A 25,970-nucleotide genomic window follows, 5' to 3' on the forward strand; every position below is an offset into this window, starting at 1 on the left:
TCCTCAAGAGTCGATTGGGCCTTCGAGATATCACCATCTACACGTAATGGTGATGCTACACGTGCAGGCTGGAGTTCAACCTCTCCTTGCTGCTACTTCTCATTCTGAAACACCATGCAGGTCAGCTATTGCGTCTTGTCTTGACACCCTTATGCTTACCAAATGCTGACATCAATCGAACAAGAAATGTAGTTGACTGCGAGAATGACTATTGTCCAAATGTCTTTGATGTTGAAGAACCTGCCCCCAAAAGTCCGCCACGCCCCTACATCTTATCGTTTAGTGTCTTATTAAAGAGAACGCCAAGGTAACTTTATTTATTTATTTATTTATTTATCTATTTATTTCATTTATTTATTTATTTTTTAATAAAAAGGTCACTGGCCAAGATAACAAGAAAAAGAGGGGAAAAAATACCACTGAGGTCCAAGCCCCAAAGGAGATGACAAGAAAATCATCGAAAACTGAAAGATAAGTATCTTGAAATCTCTCTCTTGAAATAGTTCAAGTCACAGGAAGGAGAAAATACAGAAGCAGGCAGAGTGTTCCAGAGTTTATCAGAGAGATAAGAATTTCTGGTGGTTAACTCTTGCATTAGCGAGGCGGAGAGAATAGTGTTGAGAGAAAAAAGAAAGTGTTGCGCAGCGAGGACGTGGGAAGAAGGGAGGCAAGCAGTTAGCAAGATCGGAAGAGTAGTTGGTGGTAGAAAATAGTAAGAAATGCAACGTTGCGGCAATAAGAAAGTAGCTGATGACAGACAGTTAGAAGAGAGGAGTTAAAATAGCGGTATGAATAGAATCCCCTCATACATGCAAAGCATACTCTATACATGGATGGTTGACGCTGGTGGGGGGTAGGGTGAGAAAATTGGCAGAGACGACTCAAAACACCTAAATTCATATAAGATGTTTTAGCTAGTGATGATATATGAAATTTCCAGTTTAGATTATAAGAAAAGGACATACTGAGGATGTTCAGTGTAGGGACAGTTGAGTGTCAATGGAGAAGAGGGATAGTTGTCTGGAATATTGTGTTGAGTTTATACATGAATTCAATTTTTATGACATTGAACAATACTAATTTTGCTCTACTCCAATGAAAAACTTCCTGAAGGGTTGGACGCCTATGAAAAGACGTGGAAAAATGCAGTGTGGTATCATCAGCGTAGGAGTGGATAGGACAAGAAGTTTCGTTTAGAAGATCATTGATGAATAATAGGAAGAGAGTAGGTGAAAGGACAGAACCCTAAGAAACATCACTGTTAATAGATTTAGAAGAACAGTGACCGTCTACTACAGCATCATTAGAACGGTTACAAAAGAAACTTGAAATGAAATTACAGAGAGAAGGATAGAAACCATAGGAGGGTAGTTTGGAAATCAATGCTTTGTGCTAAACTCTATCAAATGTTTTAATATGTCTAAAGAATCAACAAAAGTTTCACCAAAACCTTTAAGATAGGATAATTAAAACTCAGTAAAGAAACCCAGAAGATTACCAGTAGAGCAGCTTTGACGGAACCCATACTGACGAACAGATGGAATGTTGTGAATTGATATATGTTTAACAATATTCCTGTTGAAGATAGATTAAAACCTTTAGATTGCCAGGAAATTAAAGAAATAGGACTGTAATTTGAGGGATTAGAACGGTCGCCTGTTTTAGGAACAGGCTGAATGTAGGCAAACTTCCAACAAGAAGGAAAGGTACATATTGATAGACGGAGTAGAAAAGTTTATCTAGGCAAGGTTCAAGGACGGAGGGACAGTTTTGGAGAACTATAGGAGGGACACCATCAGTTCCATAAGCCCTCAGAGGCTTTAGCCAACGAGGGCATAGAAAACATGACTATGAAAGATTTTGATGGGTAGCATGTAGAAATCAAAGGGAGGAGGAGAGTGAGGAACATGTCCTGAATCATCCACTGTAGAGTTTTTAGTAAAAGTTTGAGCGAAGAGTTCAGCTTTAGAAATAGATGAAATGGCAGTAGTGACATCAGATTGAAATAACAGAGGGAAAGAAGAAGAAGCAAAGGCATTGGAGATATTTTTGGCTAGGTGTTATAAGTTATGAGGGTAGTTAGACCTTCAAAGATTTTTACATATTCTATTAATGAAAGAGTTTTTGGCTAGTTGGAAAACAGACTTGACATGATTCCGGACAGAAATATAAAGCGCATGAGATTCAGGTGATGGAAGGCTTAAGTACCTTTTGTGTGCCACATCTCTATTATGTATAGCACGAGAACAGGCTGCGTTTAGGTCGAGAAAAAGAGTGAAGAATGTACGCCTACATGCTAGACACTATCATTTCTGTTATTCACTCAATTCACAGATACAGGTCTCTGACACAAAAATAGTTGTCATTCCAAGCAAAATCAGTAAATCCCAACAAGCACGGAGTATCCCCACTACTAGTTGGTGATGCACCAATTACTTTAGTTAGTGAAGGATAGCAAAGTTAAAGGCTAGTTCAACAGGACGGTTAGAGAAGGGAGAGGAAAGCCAAAGCTGGTGGTGAACATTAAAGCCTTCAAGAATGGAAATCACCGCAAAAAGGGAAGAAAGTCAGAATGTGCTCTACTTTGAAAGTTAAGTAGTCAAAGATTTTTTTTATAGTCAGAGGAGCTAGGTGAGAGTTATACACCACAGATTAATTTAGTTTGACGGTGACTATCTAGCTGTAGCTAGATGGCGTAAAACTCGGAAGATTCAAGAGCGTGTGTACGAGAGCAGGTTAAGTCATTGCGCATATAGACGCAACATCCAGCTTTGGATTGAAAATGAGGATAGAGGAAGTAGAAGGGAACAGAAAAGGAGCTACTGTCAGTTGCCTCAAAAACCTGTGCTTCAGTAAGGAAGAGAAGATGAGGTTCAATAGGGAAAAGGTGGTGTTCTACAGATTGAAAATTAGATCTAAGACTGGAAATGTTGTAGAAGTTAATAAAGAAAAAGTTAAGGGGGGTGTCGAGACGCTTCAATGAAAGTGTTAAAACACCAAGTCAAAAAAAATCGTCACCAGCATTTTTCAAGCGTTTCTACTCGTAAACGTGACCTTTGTTTTTTTGCCATAGTGAGACCGATCTACTCGTATTTGAGACAATCGCAATGGCCTGTAACTCCAATAAGTGGCGCTTCTTCATCGAGAGCTCGTGCAGGAGCTGCAAATCAGCTCTGCTTCATAACGGGAACATGTAACTATCTCTTCCCCTCGCTCACTCTATCCATCTCAAAGAAAAATACAATTGTGTTAAGATCTTGCTAGATGCCTTGAAATATGAAGGGTACGCTTGGTAGGCTATCGGAGACTTCAAAATGATACCCTTCTTGATGGGTCTCCAAGGCGGCTTTTCCAAGTTTCCATGTTATCATTGCCTTTGGGACAGCAGAGACATCGTGGCACACGACCATAAGAGGGACTGGCCATTGTGGACCGAGTTTAGTGTTTGGAAGAACAACGTCAATTGGGAGCCATTGCTGGAACCCAGAAAGGTACTGTTTCCTCCGCTGCACTTAAAACTGGGCCTTACGAAACAATTTGTCAGAGCTCTAGATAAGGAGTCTCCAGCTTTCAAGAATCTCCAAGATTTCTTCCTTAAGGTGTCTGCGGCAAAAGCGGATGTCGGTGTAGTCACACAAAAAAAAGGGGGCATGGAGTGCAAGGAGTTCCCCAAGAAGCTCACTAGAATGAAGAAAGCAGCGTGGAACAGCTTTATCGCAGTGGTTTTTGGCTTCTTGGGGAATCACAAAGCCGAAAACTATGTAGAACTTGTTGAGACCTTGGTGAGAAACTACGGCAAGATGGGTTGCAGGATGTCCCTCATAATACATATTCTAGACGTTCATCTTGATAAATTTAAGGTGAATATATGTGCGTACTCCGAAAAGCAAGGCGAGCGCTTCCACTAGGATATGCTGGACTCTGAACGCTGCTACCAAGGGTTGTATAATAAAAACATGATGGGAGACTGACTGTATGTCTTCTGAAACACTTAACAGGCATTCATCTGGTTCGTAACGACATACCTTACACTAATCTCGAATTGAAAACTTCACTACAGGTTGTTGCAGTCAACATTTTCTTAAATCGTCTGTACAGGGTATTTATTTGTTTTATCTTTCATTCGTATTCTTATCGAGAGGGACGACCTTAACCGCCTCATGGGAGAGCTTTCCTCTCATCTTCTACCACGAGATTTTAATTATCGTCACCCTCTGTGATCTGACACCACAATGAACCACAGATGTGTTTCACTTGTTTCTTTTTTTTTTTTTTTTTTTTTAAGAATGAGAAGTTAGGGATATTAAATTTAAGAGATACAAAACATTTTCATAGTCATTTTTTTTACAGTCATTCATAATTCTCTCAGTTCCCTTAATGTTCTCTTAGAAACCTGAAAAAATTTCGGGACTCGTGGGTTTAAACACTCGTTTACTATTTAAAATGCTTCTTTTTTTTTCAGTACTCCTTCCTTATTTCTTGACTATTTTACTTATTTATTCAAAAAAACATTTTACTTGGGAAGGTTAGGACAGTAAAGTGTACTATTTTTTGTTTAATGAATTAAGAAAAAATATTGATCGATAGAAAAAAAAATCGCGACAACAAAAAAAAAAAAATTGTTATCGGTCATTTTTTCCTTCTTCTTTTTTGCATACAGCGAGAGCATGGATGTATTATGAATAGCTGAAATAAATAATGCTCTAAACACTTATATATAGAAACCCTACTGGCGAGCACATGAGCATGACGTGTATAAGGTAGCCTCATATAAGTACATATGTGAGTACATATGAGTACATGTGTGAGTACACGTGTGGGTGATTTAGTGGCGGTGTGGCTCGTTGTTTAATGGCTGGCGCTCTAATGTATGGAGAGCTGACATAAGCTTATCGGTTGAGCTCTGTGGCCCTGGGGTCATGAGGGTTTTGTATTCGTGTGTGTGTGTGTGTGTGTGTGTGTGTGTGTGTGTGTGTGTGTGTGTGTGTGTATGTGTGTGAGGGTTAGCTAATCATGGGATAATTGTTATACGGTACCGTTTAATTGTAATTCTGTGAGTGTGAGTGCATGTATAGTTTCAGTAGCAATTATCCTTACCAGTATTGATAATCTGCATGACTCGTACTTATATCTTGCAAGCTAGAATAGGTGTAGTTATGTGTCACCTGGCAGAGGTGATGACATGGGAGGCAGGGTTTGACGCACTGTGTCACTGAGGGACAGAGAGAGAGTATTGAGGCCGCTACGTGACAAGACGTGTGAGGGAGACAAGGGAAAGCGAGTCCAGTCCCTGCGAGTAGAGTTTGCGTGTGACTGACTGTGACGGTGCGAGTGTCTACCGTCCCTGTATCTGCTTGTGTGTCGTGACTGTATTGCACGGTGACTTCTGTATTGTTGTGTAATATATGGACATAAGAAAAATCGTGTTTTCCTCCTCCTGCTCTGTGTAATTATTCTCACTGAGAGTGACAAGTGAATCAGAGCGGCAGCCGTTCCTAGTCGCCCAAGTAAGGTCTTTCTTCCCGACACACACGCCCTGAACACCGCAACGGTGTGAGGCGCCGCTTGCCTGCTGGAGGGGATATGTTTCAATAATCTATCTCAGAAAATATAATCCCCCCTCCCCTATTTCTTTTTGCTGCGATAAGGATTATTACGCCTTCACGGAGCAAAAAAATACACATTTATAGATTTTTCTCAGTATTTTACATACACCAAAAAGAAAAAGGAAGAATTAAAGAAAATTGAAAGAAAAAAAATGAGGTCGACCTGTGTAAATCCCCCGGAACTCTATGAAAAATAAATCATAGCTGAAGAGGTTAAAATCGTACAGTAACTCGAGAATGAAATCCGAACCAGGGACTATACGGATATTAGTGATCTACCTAGTCCTGTGTCTTCTGACTCTATCGACGCGGCTGAAAACTTCTTAGATTCATATTCAGTACATGATTCGGAATCACTCGACAATACTAGAAGGCAGTGGAGACAAAATTGCCATTGTAAGGTCTCGCTCAGCACGGGGACGGGGTAGGGCCTTCAAAATGATGCAGAGCGCATTTTTTTTTTTGCTTCGGAATCTTGGCCACACTATGAAGTTTTCAAAAAAAAACTGTTGCGAGTTTTTGGGTGTGGGTGCTGAAACAACCTCCCAGAAACAGATCAGTTCCATTGTGGAAAATATTAAGGAGTGGGTTAGAACGGAGGAACCCTGGGACGCTTCCTTTCTTGTGGGGGAATAAATGTTTTCGACTTTGTTCAGAGACCGGCACCTCAGCGAGCCTTTTTTCTTTGTTTTATTTGTATTTTTGTTGCCCTTGGCCGGTGCCCCTCCTAAAAAAAAAAAATATATATATACTCGTATATATATATATATATATATATATATATATATATATATATATATATATATATATATATATATATATATATATATATATATATATATATATATATATATATATATATATATATATATGTTACGGCCATTTTGGAAAATTGGTCGTTTTACAAAATTGCCGGTCATTATGCAAAAAGACCAAATTCGTGGTCACATTGCAAAATGACCTAAATTTCTCAACATTTTGCAAAACGACCAAGATTTTGGTCAGTTTACAAAATAAACAGTATCTAATACTCCGTGTTCTATGAGGAATAACGATGCTGATGAGTCTGTGCTTTGTTCCATCTGCAGTCGGAGTCAGAGTATTCATACTGAACAAATGAAGTCCAACATAGAACAACAGAAACAAGCCCAAAAAATGATCGATAATTCTGTGAAGAGATTTCAACCAGCCAAGGTAGGGGAAACTGTGATGGTTCCTGTTCCATTAGTTGACCGCGGACGTGCAGAGTTTCCTAATGTGAAGGCAGTTGTTTTTCAGGCATTGGACAATGGCACATATAAGCTTGGTACAAAACACGGCCTGCTTAAACAAGTGTACACTCGCAACCAATTTACTCCATGTCTAGAAAAATTCCTTTCTCTTGATGATGTTGTACAGGAGCGGGAAGTAAGTCTGCGGGAAGTAGCAATTGCAGAATCAATGGGACAAGGTCAGGGATTCGCTAAATGCTCTTGCACTAAGTCATGTATGACCAGACGCTGCAAGTGTTTAAAAAACTCTGTATTATGCAACAGCAGATGCAAATGCAGTGCCTCTTGCTCCAACAAGGTCGACACACAATAAAATTAGTTATGTTCACTACGTTTTATCATTCCCTCGCTTTTTTTTTCATCTGCCTGCTTGCTGTATGGACATTTTGTAAACTGACCAACGATAATTTTGTAAACTGACCAAAATCTTGGTCGTTTTGCAAACTGACCAACGATAATTTTGTAAACTGACCAAAATTTTGGTCGTTTTGCAAAATGTTGAGAAATTTAGGTCATTTTGCAATGTGACCACGAATTTGGTCTTTTTGCATAATGACCGGCAATTTTGTAAAACGACCAATTTTCCAAAATGGCCGTAACATATATATATATATATATATATATATATATATATATATATATATATATATATATATATATATATATATATATATATATATATATATATATATATATATATATATATATATATATATATATATATATATATATATATATATATATATATATATATATATATATACATGTGAAGCATACTCAATACATGGACACATGTATATATATATATATATATATATATATATATATATATATATATATATATATATATATATATATATATATATATATATATATATATATATATATATATATATATATATATATACATGTGAAGCATACTCAATACATGGACGGATAAGGCCTTCACTTGCGGAAGTGAGAAAAACTGGCATAGACGTCTCAGAACACCTAACTTCATAGAAGCTGTTTTAGCAAGAGATGAGATGTGAAGTTTCCAGTTCAGATTATAAGTAAAGGACAGACCAAGGATGTTCAGTGTAAAAGAGGGGGACAGTTGAGTGTCATTGAGGAAGAGGGGATAGTTGTCTGGAAGTTTGTGTCGACTTGATAGATGGAGCAATTGAGCTTTTGAGGCATTGAACAATACCAAGTTTGCTCTGCCCCAATCAGAAATTTTAGAAAGATCAGAAGTCAAGCGTTCTGTGGCTTCTTTGCGTGAAATGTTTACCTCCTGAAGGGTTGGACGTCTATGAAAAGCCGTGAAAAAGTGCAGGATGGTATCATCAGCATAGGAGTGGATAGGACAAGAAGTTTGGTTTAGAAGATCATTAATGAATAAAAAGAAGAGAGTGGGTGACAGGACAGAACCCTGAGGAACACCACTGTTAATAGATTTAGGAGAAGAACAATGACCGTCTACTACAGCAGCAATAGAACGGTCAGAAAGGAAACTTGAGATGAAGTTACAGAGAGAAGGATAGAAGCCGTAGGAGTGTAGTCTTAGGAACAGGCTGAATATAGGCAAACTTCCAGCAAGAAGAAAAGGTAGATGTTGACAGACAGAACTGAAAAAGTTTGACTAGGCAAGGTGCAAGCACGAAGGCACAGTTTTGGAGAACAATAGGAGGGACCCCATCACGTCCATAAGCCCTCCGAGGGTTTAGGCCAGCAAGGGCATGGAAAACATAATTGCGAAGAATTTTAATAGGTAGGATGAAGTAGTCAGAGGGTAGAGGAGGAGGAGGAACAAGCCAAGAATCGTCCAAGGTAGAGTTTTTAGCAAAGGTTTGAGCGAAGAGTTCAGCTTTAGAAATAGATGTGATAGCAGTGGTGCCATCTGGTTGAAATAAAGGAGGGAAGGAAGAAGTCACGAGGGGAGTTAGATCTTGAAAGGTTTTGATAGTTTCTGTTAAGGAAGGAGTTTTTGGCTAGTTGGAGAACAGACTTGGCATGGTTCCGGGCAGAAATATAAAGTGCATGAGATTCTGGTGATGGAAGGCTTAAGTATCTTTTACCTCTATCATGTTACCTCTATCATGTATAGCACGAGAATAAGCTGTGTTAAACCAAAGTTTGGAAGATTTAGGTGGAGAAAAAGAGTGAGGAATGTACGTCTCCATGCCAGACAATATCACCTCTGTTATGCGCTCAGCACACAAAGACGGGTCTCTGACACGGAAGCAGTAGTCATTCCAAGGAAAATCAGCAAAATACCTCCACAGGTCCCCCAACTAGCAGAGGGAAAACGCCAGAGGCACCTTCGCTTAGGGGGATCCTGAGGAGGGATTGGAGCAATAGGACAAGATAAAGATGTGAGATTGTGATCGGAGGAGCCCAATGGAGAAGAAAGGGTGACAGCATAAGCAGAAGGATTAGAGGTCAGGAAAAGGTCAAGAATGTTGGACGTATCTCCAAGACTGTCAGGAATACGAGTAGGGTGTTGCACCAATTCCTCTAGGTCATGGAGGATAGCAAAGTTGTAGGCTAGTTCTCCAGGATGGTCAGTGAAGGGAGAGGAAAGACAAAGCTGGTGGTGAACATTGAAGTCTCCAAGAATGGAGATCTCTGCGAAAGGGAAGAGGGTCAGAATGTGCTCCACTTTGGAAGTTAAGTAGTCAAAGAATTTCTTATAGTCAGAGGAGTTAGGTGAGAGGTATACAGCACAGATAAATTTAGTATGAGAGTGACTCTGTAGTCGTAGCCAGATGGTGGAAAACTTGGAAGATTTAAGAGCGTGGACACGAGAGCAGGTTAAGTCATTGCGCACATAAACGCAGCATCCAGCTTTGGATCGAAAATGAGGATAGAGAAAGTAGGAGGGAACAGAAAAGGGGCTACTGTCAGTTGCCTCAGACACCTGAGTTTCAGTGAGGAAAAGAAGATGAGGTTTAGAAGAGGAGAGGTGGTGTTCTACAGATTGAAAATTAGATCTTAGACCGCGAATATTGCAGAAGTTAATGAAGAAAAAGTTGAGGGGGGTGTCAAGACACTTAGGGTCGTTGACAGAAAGGCAATCCGACCTGGAGACATTTATGGTTCCCTCTCCAGATGGGGACTACGAGGCTGGTGTAGGAGTCGCCATGATAATTTTGAAATTTTTGAGTGAAGAGTGTGTGTGTGTGTGTGTGTGTGTTATTAGGTGCTTGTAGTTTTGTGAGGAAGAAGAGAGTTGTCTTTAGAGGGCAGGCTGTGACTGCCCCCTTGTGTTGTGAGACACAAAGGGAAACGTTCAGTGATTTGACAGCTGGGTTTAATGATAAGTTCACAACACCCCCTGAACAGTGCTTTAGACCTCAATGGGAGTAATTATCGTTTCGGTAGGTGTATACTGCCTCCTCCTACGACTGCCTCGTCCTACGAAACACATTTATATTGCAAGTAGTGCCACTGATTCAAATGGCCTGTGTAGTTTGGAATTAATCCGCCTGTAGATCTGCGCGAGGGTATGAAAGGCAGCAATGGAACTACCACTTCAGACAGGTGCACGGATTGCGATTTGTGTCAACTCAACTTTTTCCTGCGCTACAGTGGGAAACTCAGGGATCTGTTTATCTTAATTTTGTGAGTACTTCCAAATCATTTTTGTTATTTGGTGTGCTGGTGTAATATTAAGTTAGAGTAGTATCATAAGGGGGCATCCAAAAGGGGAAGCCCCCCGGCTACTTTAGGTTACGTTAGGTTAGATAATGTTAGCTTTGGTTAGGTTAGGTAATGTAAGATTAAGTTAGGTTACGATCCTTATGGGGGCATCCAGGAAGGGCAAAGCCCCCTGGCTAATTTAGATTAGGTTAGGTAATAGTTATGTTAGGTTAGAATAGGTAATGTAAGGTTAAGTTAGGTTGGAGTCCTTAAGGGGGTCCAGGGAAGGCAGGCCGCCCTGGCTAGTTTAGTTTCGCTTAGGTAATGATTTGGTAAGATTAGGTTAGGTAATGTTAAGTTAGTGTGGGTGGGATGATATTCCCTGTTTGTTGAGAATTCTTCTAGATTTTTCTCCCAAAAATGGGGTTTTCTTTTTAGAATTTTACGATTTCCTAAATTTGGCCTAATTTGGTGTTCGTCACCCTAAAACACCGCTTTCCCAACAAGTCCTCAAGCTTACTCCTCCAAGAGAGGGGCGGGAATAGAATGCAGAATGAGTCCCTATTGGTAAGATTTACCATGGGGTTCTTTGCTGTAATCGAGGAGATATAATCTTCTAAGACGTTCGCTGTGCATTCTTATTATTTATCGAGCCTGCTTCCGTTCCCTTCGGAAGTTGTTGATGCACGAAGGTCCCCACAATGTCGACGAAGACGAAAGAAGGCAGCTCGCTTCGTCCGCACAATAGCAGAACAATCATTGCTCCACCAAGGGACTGGACGTTTGGGAAAACGGCAAGATGTCCTAGGAATGAAATGAAAACCAGCAGATTACATTATACCACTAAAATATGTCGCAGCCTCGTCAGAGCTATTAAAGTTAGCCAGCGAACGATCAGATAAAGTGAGTTCCGTAAAATGCTGCCAATCAGCCTTATCTAGACGCCACCGGCGAGACATTCATTCAGATCCTGCTGATTCTAATAATATAGGAGAGTGGTCGCTGCCAAACAAATCTGGTAAAATCTGGCATTTAAAATATAAAATAGCATTAAGAGAACTGAGAGAATTATGAATGACTGTAAAATTATCAATTTGACTATGAAAATGTGTTGTATCCCTTGAATTTAATATTCCTAACTCCTCATTCTTTATAAAAGAAGCAAGAGAAACACCTCTGTGGTTCATTCTCGTGTCAGCTCACAGAAGGTGGCGATAATTAAAATCTCTTAGTAGAAGATGAGAGGCAAGATCTCGCATGAGGCGGTTAAGGTCACCCCTCTTGATAGGAACACCAATGTAAGATAAATACTGCATTCGTTTACGGACAGTTTAATTAAGAAAATGTTGACTGCATCAGCCTGTCGTGGAGTTTGCATTTTAAGATTAGTGTTAGATATGTCATTGCGAACCAGAATTGCAGTGCCACCGCGGTGGTCTTGCCCTAAAATAAAATCTGAATAAAATGCACACTATTCGGAAGGAGCGGGAGTAACTGAGTCTAGCACCATTGTCTCTTGGAGACATACGCACGTTGGAGATAAATATGACAAGAGAAGATTCAGCTCTTCCTGGCAACCATGGAGACCATAAAAACTTCATTGGAGGAACCTTAACAGTAGTACTTTGAGGGGGTTTTGAAGAAGCCTTAGAAAGGAATTTCTCTTTCTCAGCCTGAACAGGTACTTTACTGGAGTGGCGAGGCTTACCTAGTCCTGTAGCGCTTGTGAAAGCAGAAACCTGAGATTCAATACCTGCTGTAGTGATGGGAACAAGCACACGATCTCTGAAACGCCTGAAGAGAAATTAGCAGGATAATTGCTCAAAACAGACGGATTGGTATCGGTCTTCGAGGATATATTGTCAAAATGTGTGGATGTGGATGAATATTTTTGTCTATAAATCCGGCTCAGGGGAATGTGATACTCCCAAAGGAATCTTTCTGGGGTGTACGTCTTTTAAGTCAAGAGATTCAGCAGATCCTCAGCAACATTTTTGGTGAGATTGAGGAGGTATTCTGGGATATTTCTTTTTTGAAGAATGTGTCTGTGTGATTTCCTCTGTGGAGTGTGATGACTCGAGAGAACATACAGGTGATGGTTCAACAGAAACCATCGGAAGGGTAGGATGAATGTCTGTTAAGCGACCCAGAAGATCGTGTTTTGTTGTGTTTTGTTGTGTTTTGGAAGGTTTTGCTGTTTGAGAATTCGTGAGGGCACGGTCTTCTGCAAAATGAGCTCATGTAGAAGAAATCTGTAATGTCATAGCTGAAGATGAACTCGATAGCTTATCTGTCACATGTGACAATACAGAAAATTTATTGCTGACAGTAGCAACAGAAGCAGCATTCTCAAGACAGTGAAAGGAAGCAATTGTTAATTGAGAAAGTTGAGAAGTTGCTACAACTGGATTAGATGTGGAGTTGCAAGAATTAGAATGAAGGGAGGAGGACCCATCATCCATCTTCTATCTATAAAGAGTTTCCCACTTGGCACTATCAAGACTGATGAACTGAGAATTAGCCAACTGAAGAATGTTATACTCAAGACGGTACGGTACCTCTTGCATTGTCGAAAACGTAACGGTGAGTTTCCTTGCAGTAAAAATAATAAGGTTCAGACTCCCATTTTGGAGTAGGGTATGAATCAAGGTCACAGCAGTGATCGCACCGAGAACGCTCGGTGTAGTTCTTCCTTCCGTGACTAAATTCATAATACCAGTAACATTTCAAAGAACGGTAAGTAAATGTTTTTTTTTTTTTTTTTTCAGGGAGAGAGAAGAAAAAAAAAAGATTAATCTTTACAACCATAAAAGGTGAGGTTGATCATATTGGTATTTGTCCAAATCTATGTCAGCCGTTGAACATTATCAAGACATAAATGAAAGATGTCATAATTGTGCTTAGGGAGTGACGGTCAGTCTTCTGACTGCCTCACTTAAACTTTCGACCTGGTGAGCTGGTGAGATCATTCTAAAGTGGATTTTTAGAAGGCAGGAAATGCATGTTAATTAGTTACGTGTGTAAGGTTTCCTTCAGTTCATGTGAATTAAAATGTGAATTGATTATGGAGAAATATTAACTGAATAAATTTGTTTTGTGAGAAGATGAGCAGTCGCTCCTTTCTCCCAGTTGCATCCCACCTCTTTTGTTATAAAACTACACATAAAAATTCAATACTCCGAAAAGACATCAGTGGCTGTAAAGAAAATAAGGTTAACGCTCCCAAATAACTATTTTTTAATACTCTGACGTGCTACCAAAGTAAATAATTACAAGGTAAGGTAAGGTAAAGTAAATACCGTTATAGAATCTGTCTTGTAGTGCTTATTAAGTAAAGAAAAAATAAAAGAAAAATCTATGTAAATTAACTTCTACTGACCCCGGTACTACAAGGGCAAGGTGGTGCGGGAGCATCATGGTCCATGTTGAATCCTTAGCTCGAATCAATACACATTTACCATGCTTCACAGCTACTCACGGGGAGCACTCCAATCCCACTTTCTAGACGCTTGGCAGCATGAAGAGGAGGCAGCAGACGCTTGCCGAAGCGATAACACTGTAACACGATTTTTGTCCATAGATAACAACTATTATTTTCTATTTACTTATGCATAGAAAACATGAAAAAGCGCAGATATTTATTTCTAACTTTGCTTCTTGTAGCCAGGATAATGATATGAAATTTATGATTACATTAGAAACATTAGAAATGAGTAAATTTCCGCGATTTACGCTTATACTGTAAATTATTTTCACAAATGAGCCCCCAAAGATAGTCTCCCATCATGTTTTCACTATATGACCCTTGATAGCGGCATTCAAAGTTCAGTATATCCTGGTGGAAGCGCTCTCGCTGATGCTCGGAGTACGTCCCCATGTTATCCTTAAATTTATCAAGATGAGCGTCAAGGATATGGATTTTGAGGGACATCCTGCATCCCATCTTGCCATAGTTTCTCACCAATGTCTCAATAAGTTCCACATAGTTTTCAGCTTTGTGATTCTCCAAGAAGCCAAGAACCACTGCGATAAAGCTGTTCCACCTTTGACCTTTGACTCCTTGCACTCCACTTCTCTCTCTATTTGTGGAACAACGAAGACATCGGCATCCACTTTTGCCGCAGATAGTGTAGGCAAGATATCTTGAAGATATGTGAAAGCTGCAGACTTCTTATTTAATACTCTGACGAATTGTTTCATAAGACCCAATTTTAAGTGCAGTGGATGAAACAGTACCTTTCTGGGGTCCAACAATGGCTCCCATTTGACGTTGTTTTTCCAGACACTAAACTCGGTCCGCTGTGGCCAGTTCCTCTTGTGGTTGTGTGCCACGATGTTCCTGCTGTCCCAAAGGCAAAAATAACAAGAAAACTTGGTAAAGCCGACTTGGAGACCCATCAATAAGGGCATCATTCTGAAGTCTCAGATAACCTCCCAAAAGAACTCTTCATATTTCAAGGCATCTAGCAAGATCATGACACTATTGTATTTGTATTTGAGCTGGACAGAGTGAGCGAGAGGAAGAGATGGATACATTTTCCCTTTATGAAGTAGCATTGATTTGAGGCTCCTACATGAGCTATCGATGAAAAAGCGACATTCGTTGGGATTACAGGCGAATCCAATTGCCTCAAACAAACCGGTCACATTATGGCAAAAACAAAAGTCATTTTAACGAGTACAAAAATCTTAAAAAAACTCTGGTGACGGTTTCTTTGACTTAATATTTTCACACTTTCATCTAACAAATCGTCTCGATGTCAGCACTGGACTTTTTGAGACCAAGTCAGCCAGTTGACGTCATTTTGGTTGAGGTAGTAAAGGTTTCTCTCCTCAGTTGCGCCTTTGAAATCTGGATCAATGACTTCATCTTCTCAACTGTTTTTTTTTTTTTTTCCTTTCTAAAAACTGCTGCTCTCTTTTTGTTGGAGTGGGTTCGGAGAGCTCAGAGCAGTGTGGTACAGCATTAGCAAGCAAACATAAGGTTTGCATATATATGATAGCAGGTTAGTTACAAAACATCGCTGTCCAGATCAGAAAAAAAAAAGTTTAAAGAAAATAATTGTCATTTCCTTTGATTTCAAGGTGAAACCATTTAGGAAACGATATTTACTGACCAAAGACAAAAAACAACTTAAAATTTTGTTACATGGTGTATAATTACTCTCAGTGAGATCTTAAGCACTGCATCATGGGGTGCTGTGAAGTTATCATTAAACTCAGCTGTGACCTCACTGAACGTTTCCCTTTGTGTCTCACAGCATAATGGGGCAGTTAAAGCCTGCTCTCTAAAAACGAAACTCTCCTCCTTCACAGAAAACTACATGTACCTAATTTCACACACACACACTTCACTCAAAATTTAAAATCAATATGGCGACTTCTACACCAGCCTCGTAGTCCCTATCTGCCAAGTAGACCACAGATGTACCCAGGTCAGACTGCTCTTTTGGTATCGACCCTAAGTGTCTTGACACCCCATCAACTTTTTCTTCAGTAACGTTTACAACATTCACGGTCTTAGATCTAATTTTCAATCTGTAGAACGCCACCTCTCTTCTACTAAACCTCATCTTTTCCTTACTGAAACACAGGTGTTTGAGGCAACTGACAGTAGCCCCTTTCCTGTTCCCTCCTTTCTCTATCCTCATTTTCAATCCAAAGCTGGATGTTGCATCTATGTGAGCAACTTTTTAGCTTGCTCTCGTGCCCACATGCTTGAATTTTCCGTGTTTTCCACCATCTGGCTACAACTACAGAGTCACTCTCAAACTAAATTTATCTGTGCTTTATACCTCTCACCTAACTCCTCTGACTATAAGAAATTCTTTAACTACTTAACTTCCAAAGTGGAACACATTGTGACTCTCTTCACGATTGCGGAAATCTCCATTCTTCAAGAGTTCAGTGCTCACTAACAGCTTTGGCTTTCCTTTCCCTTCACTGATCATCCTGGTGAACTAGCCTTCAACTTACTATCTTCCATGACCTAGAGGAACTGGTGCAACACCCTACTCATTATCTGGTTTGCAGATACACCCAACACTCTTGACCTTTTCCTAACCTCTAATCCTTTCGCATATACTGTTTCTTTTCTGCTGAGCTTCTCAGATCAGTCTCATATCCGTATCTTGTCCTATCGCTCCAAACCCTTCTCAGGATCCCCCAAAGCGGAGGTGCCTTTGATTTTCCGTGTCAGAGACCCGTCTCCGTGTGCTGAGCACATATCAGAGGTGATAGTGTCTGGCATGGAGGCGCACATTCTTCACTCTTTCTCTAGACGTAAACTTTTCATATATTGGTTAAACATGGCCTGTTCTCGTGCTATACATGATATAGAGGTGGCCCACAAGATCCCACAAAACTTCTTCATTAATAGAAAGAGTGAAAATCTTGCAACCACCTAGCCAAAAACGTCTCCTATAACTTTGCTTCATCATGTTTCCCATGTTTATTTCAACTTGATGGCACCACTGCCATCTCATCTATTTCTAAAGTTGAGCTCTTCGATCAAACCTTGGATGATTCAGGGCTTGTTTCTCCCTCTCTTCCATATTTTGACTACTTCATGATACCCATCAAAATCCCTTATATGATGTTTTCCATGCCCAAGCTGGCCTAAACCATCGGAAAACTTATGGACCTGATGCAGTCCCTCGTATTGTTCCGTATTGCCTCCGTCTTTGCACTTTGCCTAGTTAAACTCTCAACTCACTCAACATCTACTTTTCTTTCTTGCTGGAAGCTTGCCTACATTCAGCCTGTTTCTAAAAAGGGTGACCGTTCTAATACCTCAAATTACCGTCCTATTGCTTTAGTTTTCTATGTAAAGTTTTTTAATCTATCCTCAAGAGGAAGATTCTTCAATATCTATCACTTCACAGCCTTCCATCTGTTCGCTAGTATGGGTTCCCTCAAGGATGTTCTACTGGTGATCTTCTGGATTTCTTTACTGAGTCTTGGTCGTCCTCTTTTAAATATTTTGATGAAACTTTTGCCGGTGCCTTAGACATATTAGAAGCTTTTGATAGAGTCTGCTACAAAGCTTTAATTTTCAAACTACCCTCCTACGACTTCTATCCTTTTCTCTCTAATTTCATCTCAAGTTTCCTTTCTGATCGTTCTGTTTGCTACTGTGATAGACTGTCACTATTCTTTTCCTAAATCTATTAACAGTGGTGTTCAGCAGGATTCTATCCTATCACCTATTCTTTTCCTATTATTTATCAATGATGTTCTAAATCAAACTTCCTGTTTTATCCACTCCAACGCTGATGATACCACCCTGTACTTTAACACGTTATTTCATAGACATCCAACCCTTCGGGAGGTAAACAACCTTCCGGACAACTCTATCCTCTACTTCAATGACAATCAAGTGCCCTTTACTTCTACACTGAACATCCTCGCTCTGTCCTTTACTTGTAACTTAAACTGGAACCCTGAAATGTTATCTCTAGTTAAAAGAGCTTCCATGAAGTTGTCTCCGCCAATATTTCTCACCCCACAGCTGCTAGTTCTATGGAGGGGCCTTGTCCCTCCATATATGGAATACGCTTTATATTTATGGGGTCGGGATGGGGAAGTGCTACTCATACCACTCCACCGACAGGATGGAATCAAAAGCTTTTAATCTTATCAACCACTCTCGTGTAAATGAAGTCGTCCTGTATTGAATGGTCGTGTTTGGGCTGGATGTGTTTCTGAAGGAGAGTTCTGAGCTCCGTCGTAAGCAAACATTCGAATTATGAGGGACCACTTTTTAATGGCCTTCCCTCTTGAAAGATTTCAAATATTAGGAAGGAGGAAATACAGAAGCAGGAAGAGAGTTGTTCCAGAGTTTACCAGAGAAAGGGATTAATGATTGAGAATACTGGTTAACTCTTGCATGAAAGAGGTGGACAGAATAGGGATGAGAGAAAGAAGAAACCTTTTGCAATGAGGCCGCGAGAAGAGGGGAGGTATGCAGTTAGCAAGATCAGAAGAGCAGTTGGTGTTAAAAAAAAGCGGTAGAAAATAGCAAGAAATGCAACATTGCCGTGATGAGAAAGAGGCTGATAACAGTCAGTTAGAGGAAAGAAATTTATAAAACGAAAAGCTTTTGATTCTACCCTGACTAAAATATCGATATGAGTGATAACTCCCATACATGTGAAGCATACTCCATATATGGGTAGATAATGCCCCTGTATAGTCAACAGCTGAGGGGGAGGGGGTGAGAAAAATTGCCGGAGAAGACTCAGAACACCTAACTTCATATAAGCTGTATTAGCTAGAAATGAAATGTGAAGCTTCCAGGGCGTGAAAGACATAATTGCAAAGGATCTTACTGGGTAGTATGAAATATTCGGGGGTGAACGAGAGGAAAGAACAAACCCTGAATTATCCAATGAGGACTTTTTATTAAAGGTTTGAGCGAAGAGTTCAACTTTAGAGATAGATGAGATGGTAGTGGTGCCATCAGGTTGAAATAAAGGATGGAAAGATGAAAAAGCAAAGTTATCGAAGATATCTTTTTGGCGAAGTGCTAGAAGTCACGAGGAGTTATATATGGAAAGCTTTTCTATTCATGAAATTTTATTTATTTATTTATTTTTATTTATTTATTTTATTATTTTTTTCTTGCTAGTTGAGGAACAGATTTGGCATGATTCCGGGTAAATATAAAATGCATGAGATTCAGAGAACTTTCACCTCTCTATCATGTATAGCAGGAGAACAAGCTAAGTTAAACAAAAGTTTTGGAGAATAATAGCTTCCTATTTCCCCCAATTAACAGAGGCAAAACGCCAGAGGCACCTCCACTTTAGAGGATCTTGAGGAGGAATTGGAGCGATAGAACAAGATACATATATCAGGTTGTAATTGGAGGGACCCAGCGAAAAAAAAAGCAAAGTGACAGCATGAGCAGAACGGGGTTAGGAAAGGTAAAAAATGTAACGTATCTCCAATAAAGTTAGGAGTGCAATTAGGGTGTTGCACCAGCTGCTCTAGGTCCTGGAAAAAAGCAAACTTAAAGTCTAGTTCACCATGTTGGTCAGGAAAAGGTGAGGAAAGACGAAGCTGGTGGTAAACATTGAAGTGTTTAAAAATGGAGACCTCCGCGAAGTTGAAGTCAGGATGTGCCGCATTTTGGAAGTTAAATAGTCAAAGATTTAATTTTATATATTTATTTATTTATTCTATTCATTTATTTTTTGTATTTATTTATTTATTTTATTTATTTATTTATTTTTTTTACAGTTAGAGGAGTTAGGGGAGAGGAATAAAGCGCAAATACATTTTGTTTGAAAGATACTGTGCACTTATAGCAATATGGTAGAAAATTCGAAAGATTCAAGAGCGTAGGAACTAGAGGAAATTATGTCCTTGCCGCACAGATGCAACATTCAGCTCTGTATTGAAACTGAGGATAGAAGAAAAAAAAAAACAGGAGAAAATAGAGAAAGGGTTTGTCAATTGCCTCAGACACCCGTGTTTCGGTAAAGAAAAGAAAAATAAGGTTTAGTGGAGGAAAGGTAGTGTTCCACTGATTGAAAACTATATCTAAGCCCCCAAATGCTGCATTAGTTAATGAAGAAAAACTTTAGTTCAGCTTTCGAAATAGATAATGTTGCGGTGTTGTCATTTGGGTGAAATAAAGGAAATATTTATGACTAGATGACAGAAGTTGCAAGGGATGTTAAGATTTTTAGAGTTCTTCACATTCTCTAATGATGAATTAATTCTTTGAAAGATGAATGGCAGATTTAGCATGATTCCGAGCAGAAATGGAAAGATAAAGTACCTTTAGCAAGTCTATTGCTGCTGTGGTAAACGGTCGCTGTTTTTTCTCATAAGTCTGTTAACAGCGGTGTTCATCAGGGTTCTATCCTGTCACTCACTGTTTCTATTATCCGTTAATCATCTTCAAAGCCAAATTTCTTGCTCTATTCATTGCTATGCTGATGGTACCACTCTGCACTTCTCAATGTCTTTTAATTGATGTTCAGCTTTTCAGCAAGCCGGAAAGCTGATTAGAAACTAGGGATGAGTAAACCTAGAATTCTTCAGTACCTCAAAAACTGAAGACAGTCAGTTAGAGGAGAGGAGTTGATGAGACGAAAAGCTTTTGATTCCACCCTATCTAGAAGAGTGGTTTGAGTGGAAATCCCCCTTCCCCCCGCAAACATGTGAAGCACACTCCATATATGGACGGATAAGGCCCTTGTACAGAGTAAGCAGCTGGTGGGGTGAGAAAAACCAGCGGAGACGTCTCAGAACGCCTAACTTTATAGAAACTGTTTTAGCTAGAGATGAGATGTGAAGTTTCCAGTTCAGAGTATAAGTAAAGGACAGACCGAGTTTCAGTGTAGAAGAGGGGGACAGTTGAGTGTTATTGAAGAAGAAGGGATAATTGTCTGGAAGGTTGTGTCAAGTTGATAGATGGAGGAATTGAGTTTTTGAGGCATTGAACAATATCAAGTTTGCTCTGCCCGAATCGAAAATTTTATAAAGATCAGAAGTCAGGCGTTCTGTGGCTTCCCTTCGTGAAATGTTTACTTCCTGAAGGGCTGGACGTCAACGAAAAGACACAAAAAAGTGCAGAGTGGTATCATCAGCGTAAGAGTGTATAGGACAAGAAGTCTGGTTTAGAAGGTCATTGATGTTGAGAGTGGGAGACAGAACAGAACCCTGAGGAATACCAATGCTAATAGATTTAGAAGAAGAACAGTGACCATCTACCACAGCAGTAATAAAACGGTCAGAAAGGAAACTTGAGATGAAGTTACAGAGAGAAGGATAGAAGCTGTAGAAGGGTAGTTTGGAAATCAAAGCTTTGTGCCGGACTCTATCAGTAGCTTTTGATATATCCAAGGCACAGCAAAAGTTTCACAAAAATCTCTAAAAGAGGATGACCAAGATTCAATAAGGAAAGCCCGAAGATCGTCAGTAGAGCGGCGTTGACGGAACCAATACTGGCGATCAGATAGAAAGTTGTGAAGTGATAGATGTTTAAAAATCTTCCTGCTGAGGATAGATTAAAAAAAACTTTAGATAGGCTGGAAATTAAAACAATATGACGGTAGTTTGAGTGATTAGAACAGTCACCCTTTTTTAGGAACAGGCTAAGGTAGATGTTGATAGAGTTGAAAGAGTTTGATTAGGCAAGGTGCAAGCACGGAGGCACAGTTTCGGAGAACAATAGGGGGAACCCCATCACGTCCATAAACTTTACGAGGGTTTAGGCCAGCAAGGGCATAGAAAACATAATTGCAAAGAATTTTAATAGGTAGCATGATGTAGTCAGAGGATGGAGGGGAGGGAGGAACAAGCCCAAAATCGTCCAAGGTAGAGTTTTTAGCAGAGGAATGAGCGAAGAGTTCAGCTTTAGAAATAGATGTGATAGCAGTGGTGCCATTTGGTTGAAATAAAGGCGGGAAAGAAGAAGCAAAGTTATTAGAGATATTTTTTGGCTAGATGCCAGAAGTCACGAGGGGAGTCAGATCTTGAAAGGTTTTGACACTTTCTATTAATGAAGAAGTTATTGACTAGTTGGAGAACATACTTGACATGGTTCCGGGCAGAAATATAAAGTGAATGAGATTCTGGTGATGGAAGGCTTAAGTACCTTTTATGGGCCACCTATCCATCATGTATAACACAAGAACAAGCTGTGTTAAACAAAGGTTTGGAAGGTTTAGGTCGAGAAAAAGAGTGAGGAATGTACGCTTCCATGCCAGACACTATCACCTCTGTTATGCGCTCGGCACACAAAGACGGGTCTCTGACACGGAAGCAGTAGTCATTCCAAGGAAAATCAGCAAAATACCTTCTCAGGTCCCCCCAACTAGTAGAGGCAAAACGTCAGAGGCACCCTCGCTTAGGGGGATCCTGAGGAGGGATTGGAGCGATAGGACAAGATACAGATATGAGACTGTGAACGGAGGAGCCCAACGGAGAAGAAAGGATAACAGCATAAGCAGAAGGATTAGAGGTCAGGAAAAGTTCAAGAATGTTGGGCGTATCTCCAAGACAGTCAGGAATACGGGTATTGCACCAACTGCTCTAGGTCGTGAAGGATAGCAAAGTTGAAAAAGGCTATTTCACCAGGATGGTTAGTGAAGGGAGAAGAAAGCCAAAGCTGGTGGTGAACATTGAAGTCTCCAAGAATGGAGGTCTCTGCAAAAGGGAAGAGAGTCAGAATGTGCTCATCTTTGGAAGTTAAGTAGTCAAAGAATTTCTGATAGTCAGAGGAGTTAGGTGAGAGGTATACAGCACAGATAAATTTAGTTTGAGAGTGACTCTGTAGTCGTAGTCAGATGGTGGAAAACTCGGAAGATTTAAGAGCGTGAGCACGAGAGCAGGTTAAGTCATTGCACACATAAACGCAGCACCCAGCTTTAGATCGAAAATGAGGATAGATAAACTAGGAGGGAACAGAAAAGGGGCTACTGTCAGTTGCCTCAGATACCTGAGTTTCAGTGAGGAAAAGAAGAGGAGAGGCGGTGTTCTATAGACTGAAAATTGAATCTTAGATAGCGAATGTTGCAGAAGTTAATGAAGAAAAAGTTGAGCGGGGTGTCAAGACACTTAGGGTCGTTGTCAGAAGGGCAGTCCGTTTTTATTCAATTCTATTAGTTTTTTTTCTTTTTTTTTTATATACTGGAGAGAGGACAAACATGAATGCAAACTAAGGTGTGAAGACGATGGATTTTTATTTTGGCAGTGGGGTGGATGGGAAAAATATTTGGATGAATTTTAATTCAGAAAAAAGTTTGGAAAAACTAGAATACCTTCCTTCAACAATCTTTTACTTCACATCAGTCACTGGTGCCTGACTCCATAAATACCAGCTTCACACACGAACCACATCTTGCAACATACAGTCGATAATTTTCTTGATTATTATTACACACACACACACACACACACACACACATATCCACGCGCACACATATACATCCACAGGAACGATCGTGCGCTCTCTCTCTCTCTCTCTCTCTCTCTCTCTCTCTCTCTCTCGTATTTAAAATTGAACAGAACGTAAACACTTGACACAGAGAAACTACAGATCGCATTCTTAGTGAGAGAGAGAGAGAGAGAGAGAGAGAGAGAGAGAGAGAGAGAGAGAGAGAGAGAGAGAGAGAGAGAAAGAGAGAGAGAGAGAGAGAGACAGACTCGACAGATGAGAAGAATTAATTTAAATTATAAACAACAACGAAGGAAAACAACTTACATGGAAGACCATGACGAGCGAAAACCAACAAGTCTACAACACACACACACACACACATACACTCACACACAAACACACACAAAAAAAAAAAAAAATAAATAAAATTATATATATATATATATATATATATATATATATATATATATATATATATATATATATATATATATATATATATATATATATATACACACACACACACACACACACACACACACACACACGCAATCAAGCTCTGAAAAAAGAAGACACCCACTCACCTCAACAGTTTGAATAAGACTAATGCTAAATTATACCAGCATTGCCAGACCGTTTTAGCCATGTTATCGTACTATTCATTTTAACATTGTACCTCGGGTACGGATAATATCACCATGCGGATTTTCATTATTATTATTATTATTATTATTATTATTATTATTATTATTATTATTATTGTTGTTGTTGTTGTTGTAGTAGTTGTTGTTGTTGTTGTTATTAATATCGAAGAGATGAGCGTTCAGATTTCCCCATGACTCTAAACTTCTGAGATGAAAAGAATTACTCTACTATAATATGAGTCTTGTTGCATATCGTACACATGTCAAAATTATTGTATCTGTACCATTATAATTGTGCGTCTGGCAACATTGATCCACCTTCCATCTCTTCCCCGTCCTTGAGCTACATGAAGTTTTTCCTACTTTTTTCCTCCTACTGTTTTCACTTTCATTCGTAGCTCCTGCATTGAACTTGGGTCTCTTTGTATCACACATATCACTTTTTCCACTGTTGGTTTCCTCTAGGAGGAAATTATATCATGTTCCCCTATTTTTTTTTTTTTTTTTCCGGTTGGTAATGAAAATGTCTATGAAGAGCAAAGATGTCAAACTCGAACCATTTCCATTCAATGACCAATTATACACTTGGTCATGGGCCACGAGAGACATCATTGATTTTGTAACGCTGCCAAAGATAGAAGATCAAGAATGGGAACAACGGCGAAACAACAACAACAACAACAACAACAACAACAACAATATCAACAACAAAACAACAACAAACGCAAAAGGAAGGGGAAAAATCCACATGTGACAACACAATACATATCACCGAACCACAGCGCACATCACACCCAGCCACACCACAAGCTACTTGGTACCATACATTACATTCAGCCACACCACACAAAGCTGCGTCACACAAGTTGCTCTTGACAATAGAGTAGGTAGAATACACCTCACCCCAGTAGTTTAGTCAACAGAATATTCAGAAGTAAAGTGTTTTTTGTTTATCCAAACCCGTGTGAGGTGCAGCGAGCAGTGGACGTATATATATATATATATATATATATATATATATATATATATATATATATATATATATATATATATATATATATATATATATATATATATATATATATATTTCACCACCCCAGCCCTCCCTTGTACCCCCTCCCCGTAAGAGCAGAGTGGGAGAGTGTTCCATAGCGTTTTCCACTCTTTGAGTCATAGTCCAGCTATCACACGAGGTAGGCGTATGGTTAGAAGGCAGATGCACGGGAGAAAGCCAGGCGAAGACGGATGGATCCCAAGGGATTTTATCAGGTATACATGACGAAGAATAAGGATACTATAGGTCCATTAAAGGCAGCAGATGGGGAGCTGGTTAGTTCTGGGTAGATTAGTAAAATTCTGAATGAGTATTTTTTAACTGTCTTCACCCAGGAAAACATTCAGGATATACCAAATAGTGAGCAGATGTTAGAGCAGATGAGAATGAGAAGCTGACCGACATTTCCATAACTAAGGAGATAGTGGAACAGGAGATAGATAGGCAAAAAATGTTCAAGACACCAGGACCAGATGAAATATATCCCAGAGTACTTAAGGAATGCAAAGAAGTTGTTATTGAGCCGTTCGTTTCTGTCATTAAGAAATTACTTGAGTCAGGTGAGGTACCAGTAACGTGGAGACAGGCTAATGTAGTACCCATCTTTAAGAAAGGAGATAAAACTTTAGTGTCTTACTATAGACCTGTCAGCTTAACTTCAGTTGTAGGTAAAATATTGTAGTCAATAATAGCAAGGAACATTAGGAGACATTTAGACAAACATAACTTGATAAATCAGTCACAGCATGGCTTCACGAAGGGGAAGTCTTGCCTGACAAACTTGTTAAGTTTTCACAGTTAAGTGTACGAGGCAGTAGATAATGATGATAGTTATGATATCTTATATCTGGACTTTAGTAAAACATTTGACAAGGTACC

At 39.6% G+C, this 25,970-nt stretch overlaps 2 protein-coding genes across 2 annotated transcripts in view; one reads left to right on the plus strand and one right to left on the minus strand.

Moving 5' to 3' along the window:
• LOC135094276 (sodium-dependent high-affinity dicarboxylate transporter 3-like) overlaps positions 1–23,992 on the minus strand; it is a 54,937-nt gene extending 30,945 nt beyond the window's left edge. The window contains exon 1 of the mRNA XM_063994257.1: positions 23,978–23,992. The gene's annotated coding sequence lies outside the window, so the exon portion shown is untranslated. The remainder of the gene's footprint in view (positions 1–23,977) is intronic.
• On the plus strand, positions 3,108–10,484 carry LOC135094310 (uncharacterized). The gene is made up of 6 exons (XM_063994307.1): positions 3,108–3,151; positions 3,389–3,491; positions 3,600–3,782; positions 6,162–6,190; positions 6,695–7,056; positions 10,351–10,484. The coding sequence occupies exons 1-6, from the start codon at positions 3,108–3,110 to the stop codon at positions 10,482–10,484; spliced, it is 855 nt and encodes a 284-aa protein (XP_063850377.1).
• Positions 23,993–25,970: the final 1,978 nt, after the last annotated feature.

This window comes from Scylla paramamosain, chromosome 45 (genome assembly GCF_035594125.1).
Source record: "Scylla paramamosain isolate STU-SP2022 chromosome 45, ASM3559412v1, whole genome shotgun sequence".
In the NCBI taxonomy this organism is placed as follows: Eukaryota; Metazoa; Arthropoda; class Malacostraca; order Decapoda; family Portunidae; genus Scylla; species Scylla paramamosain.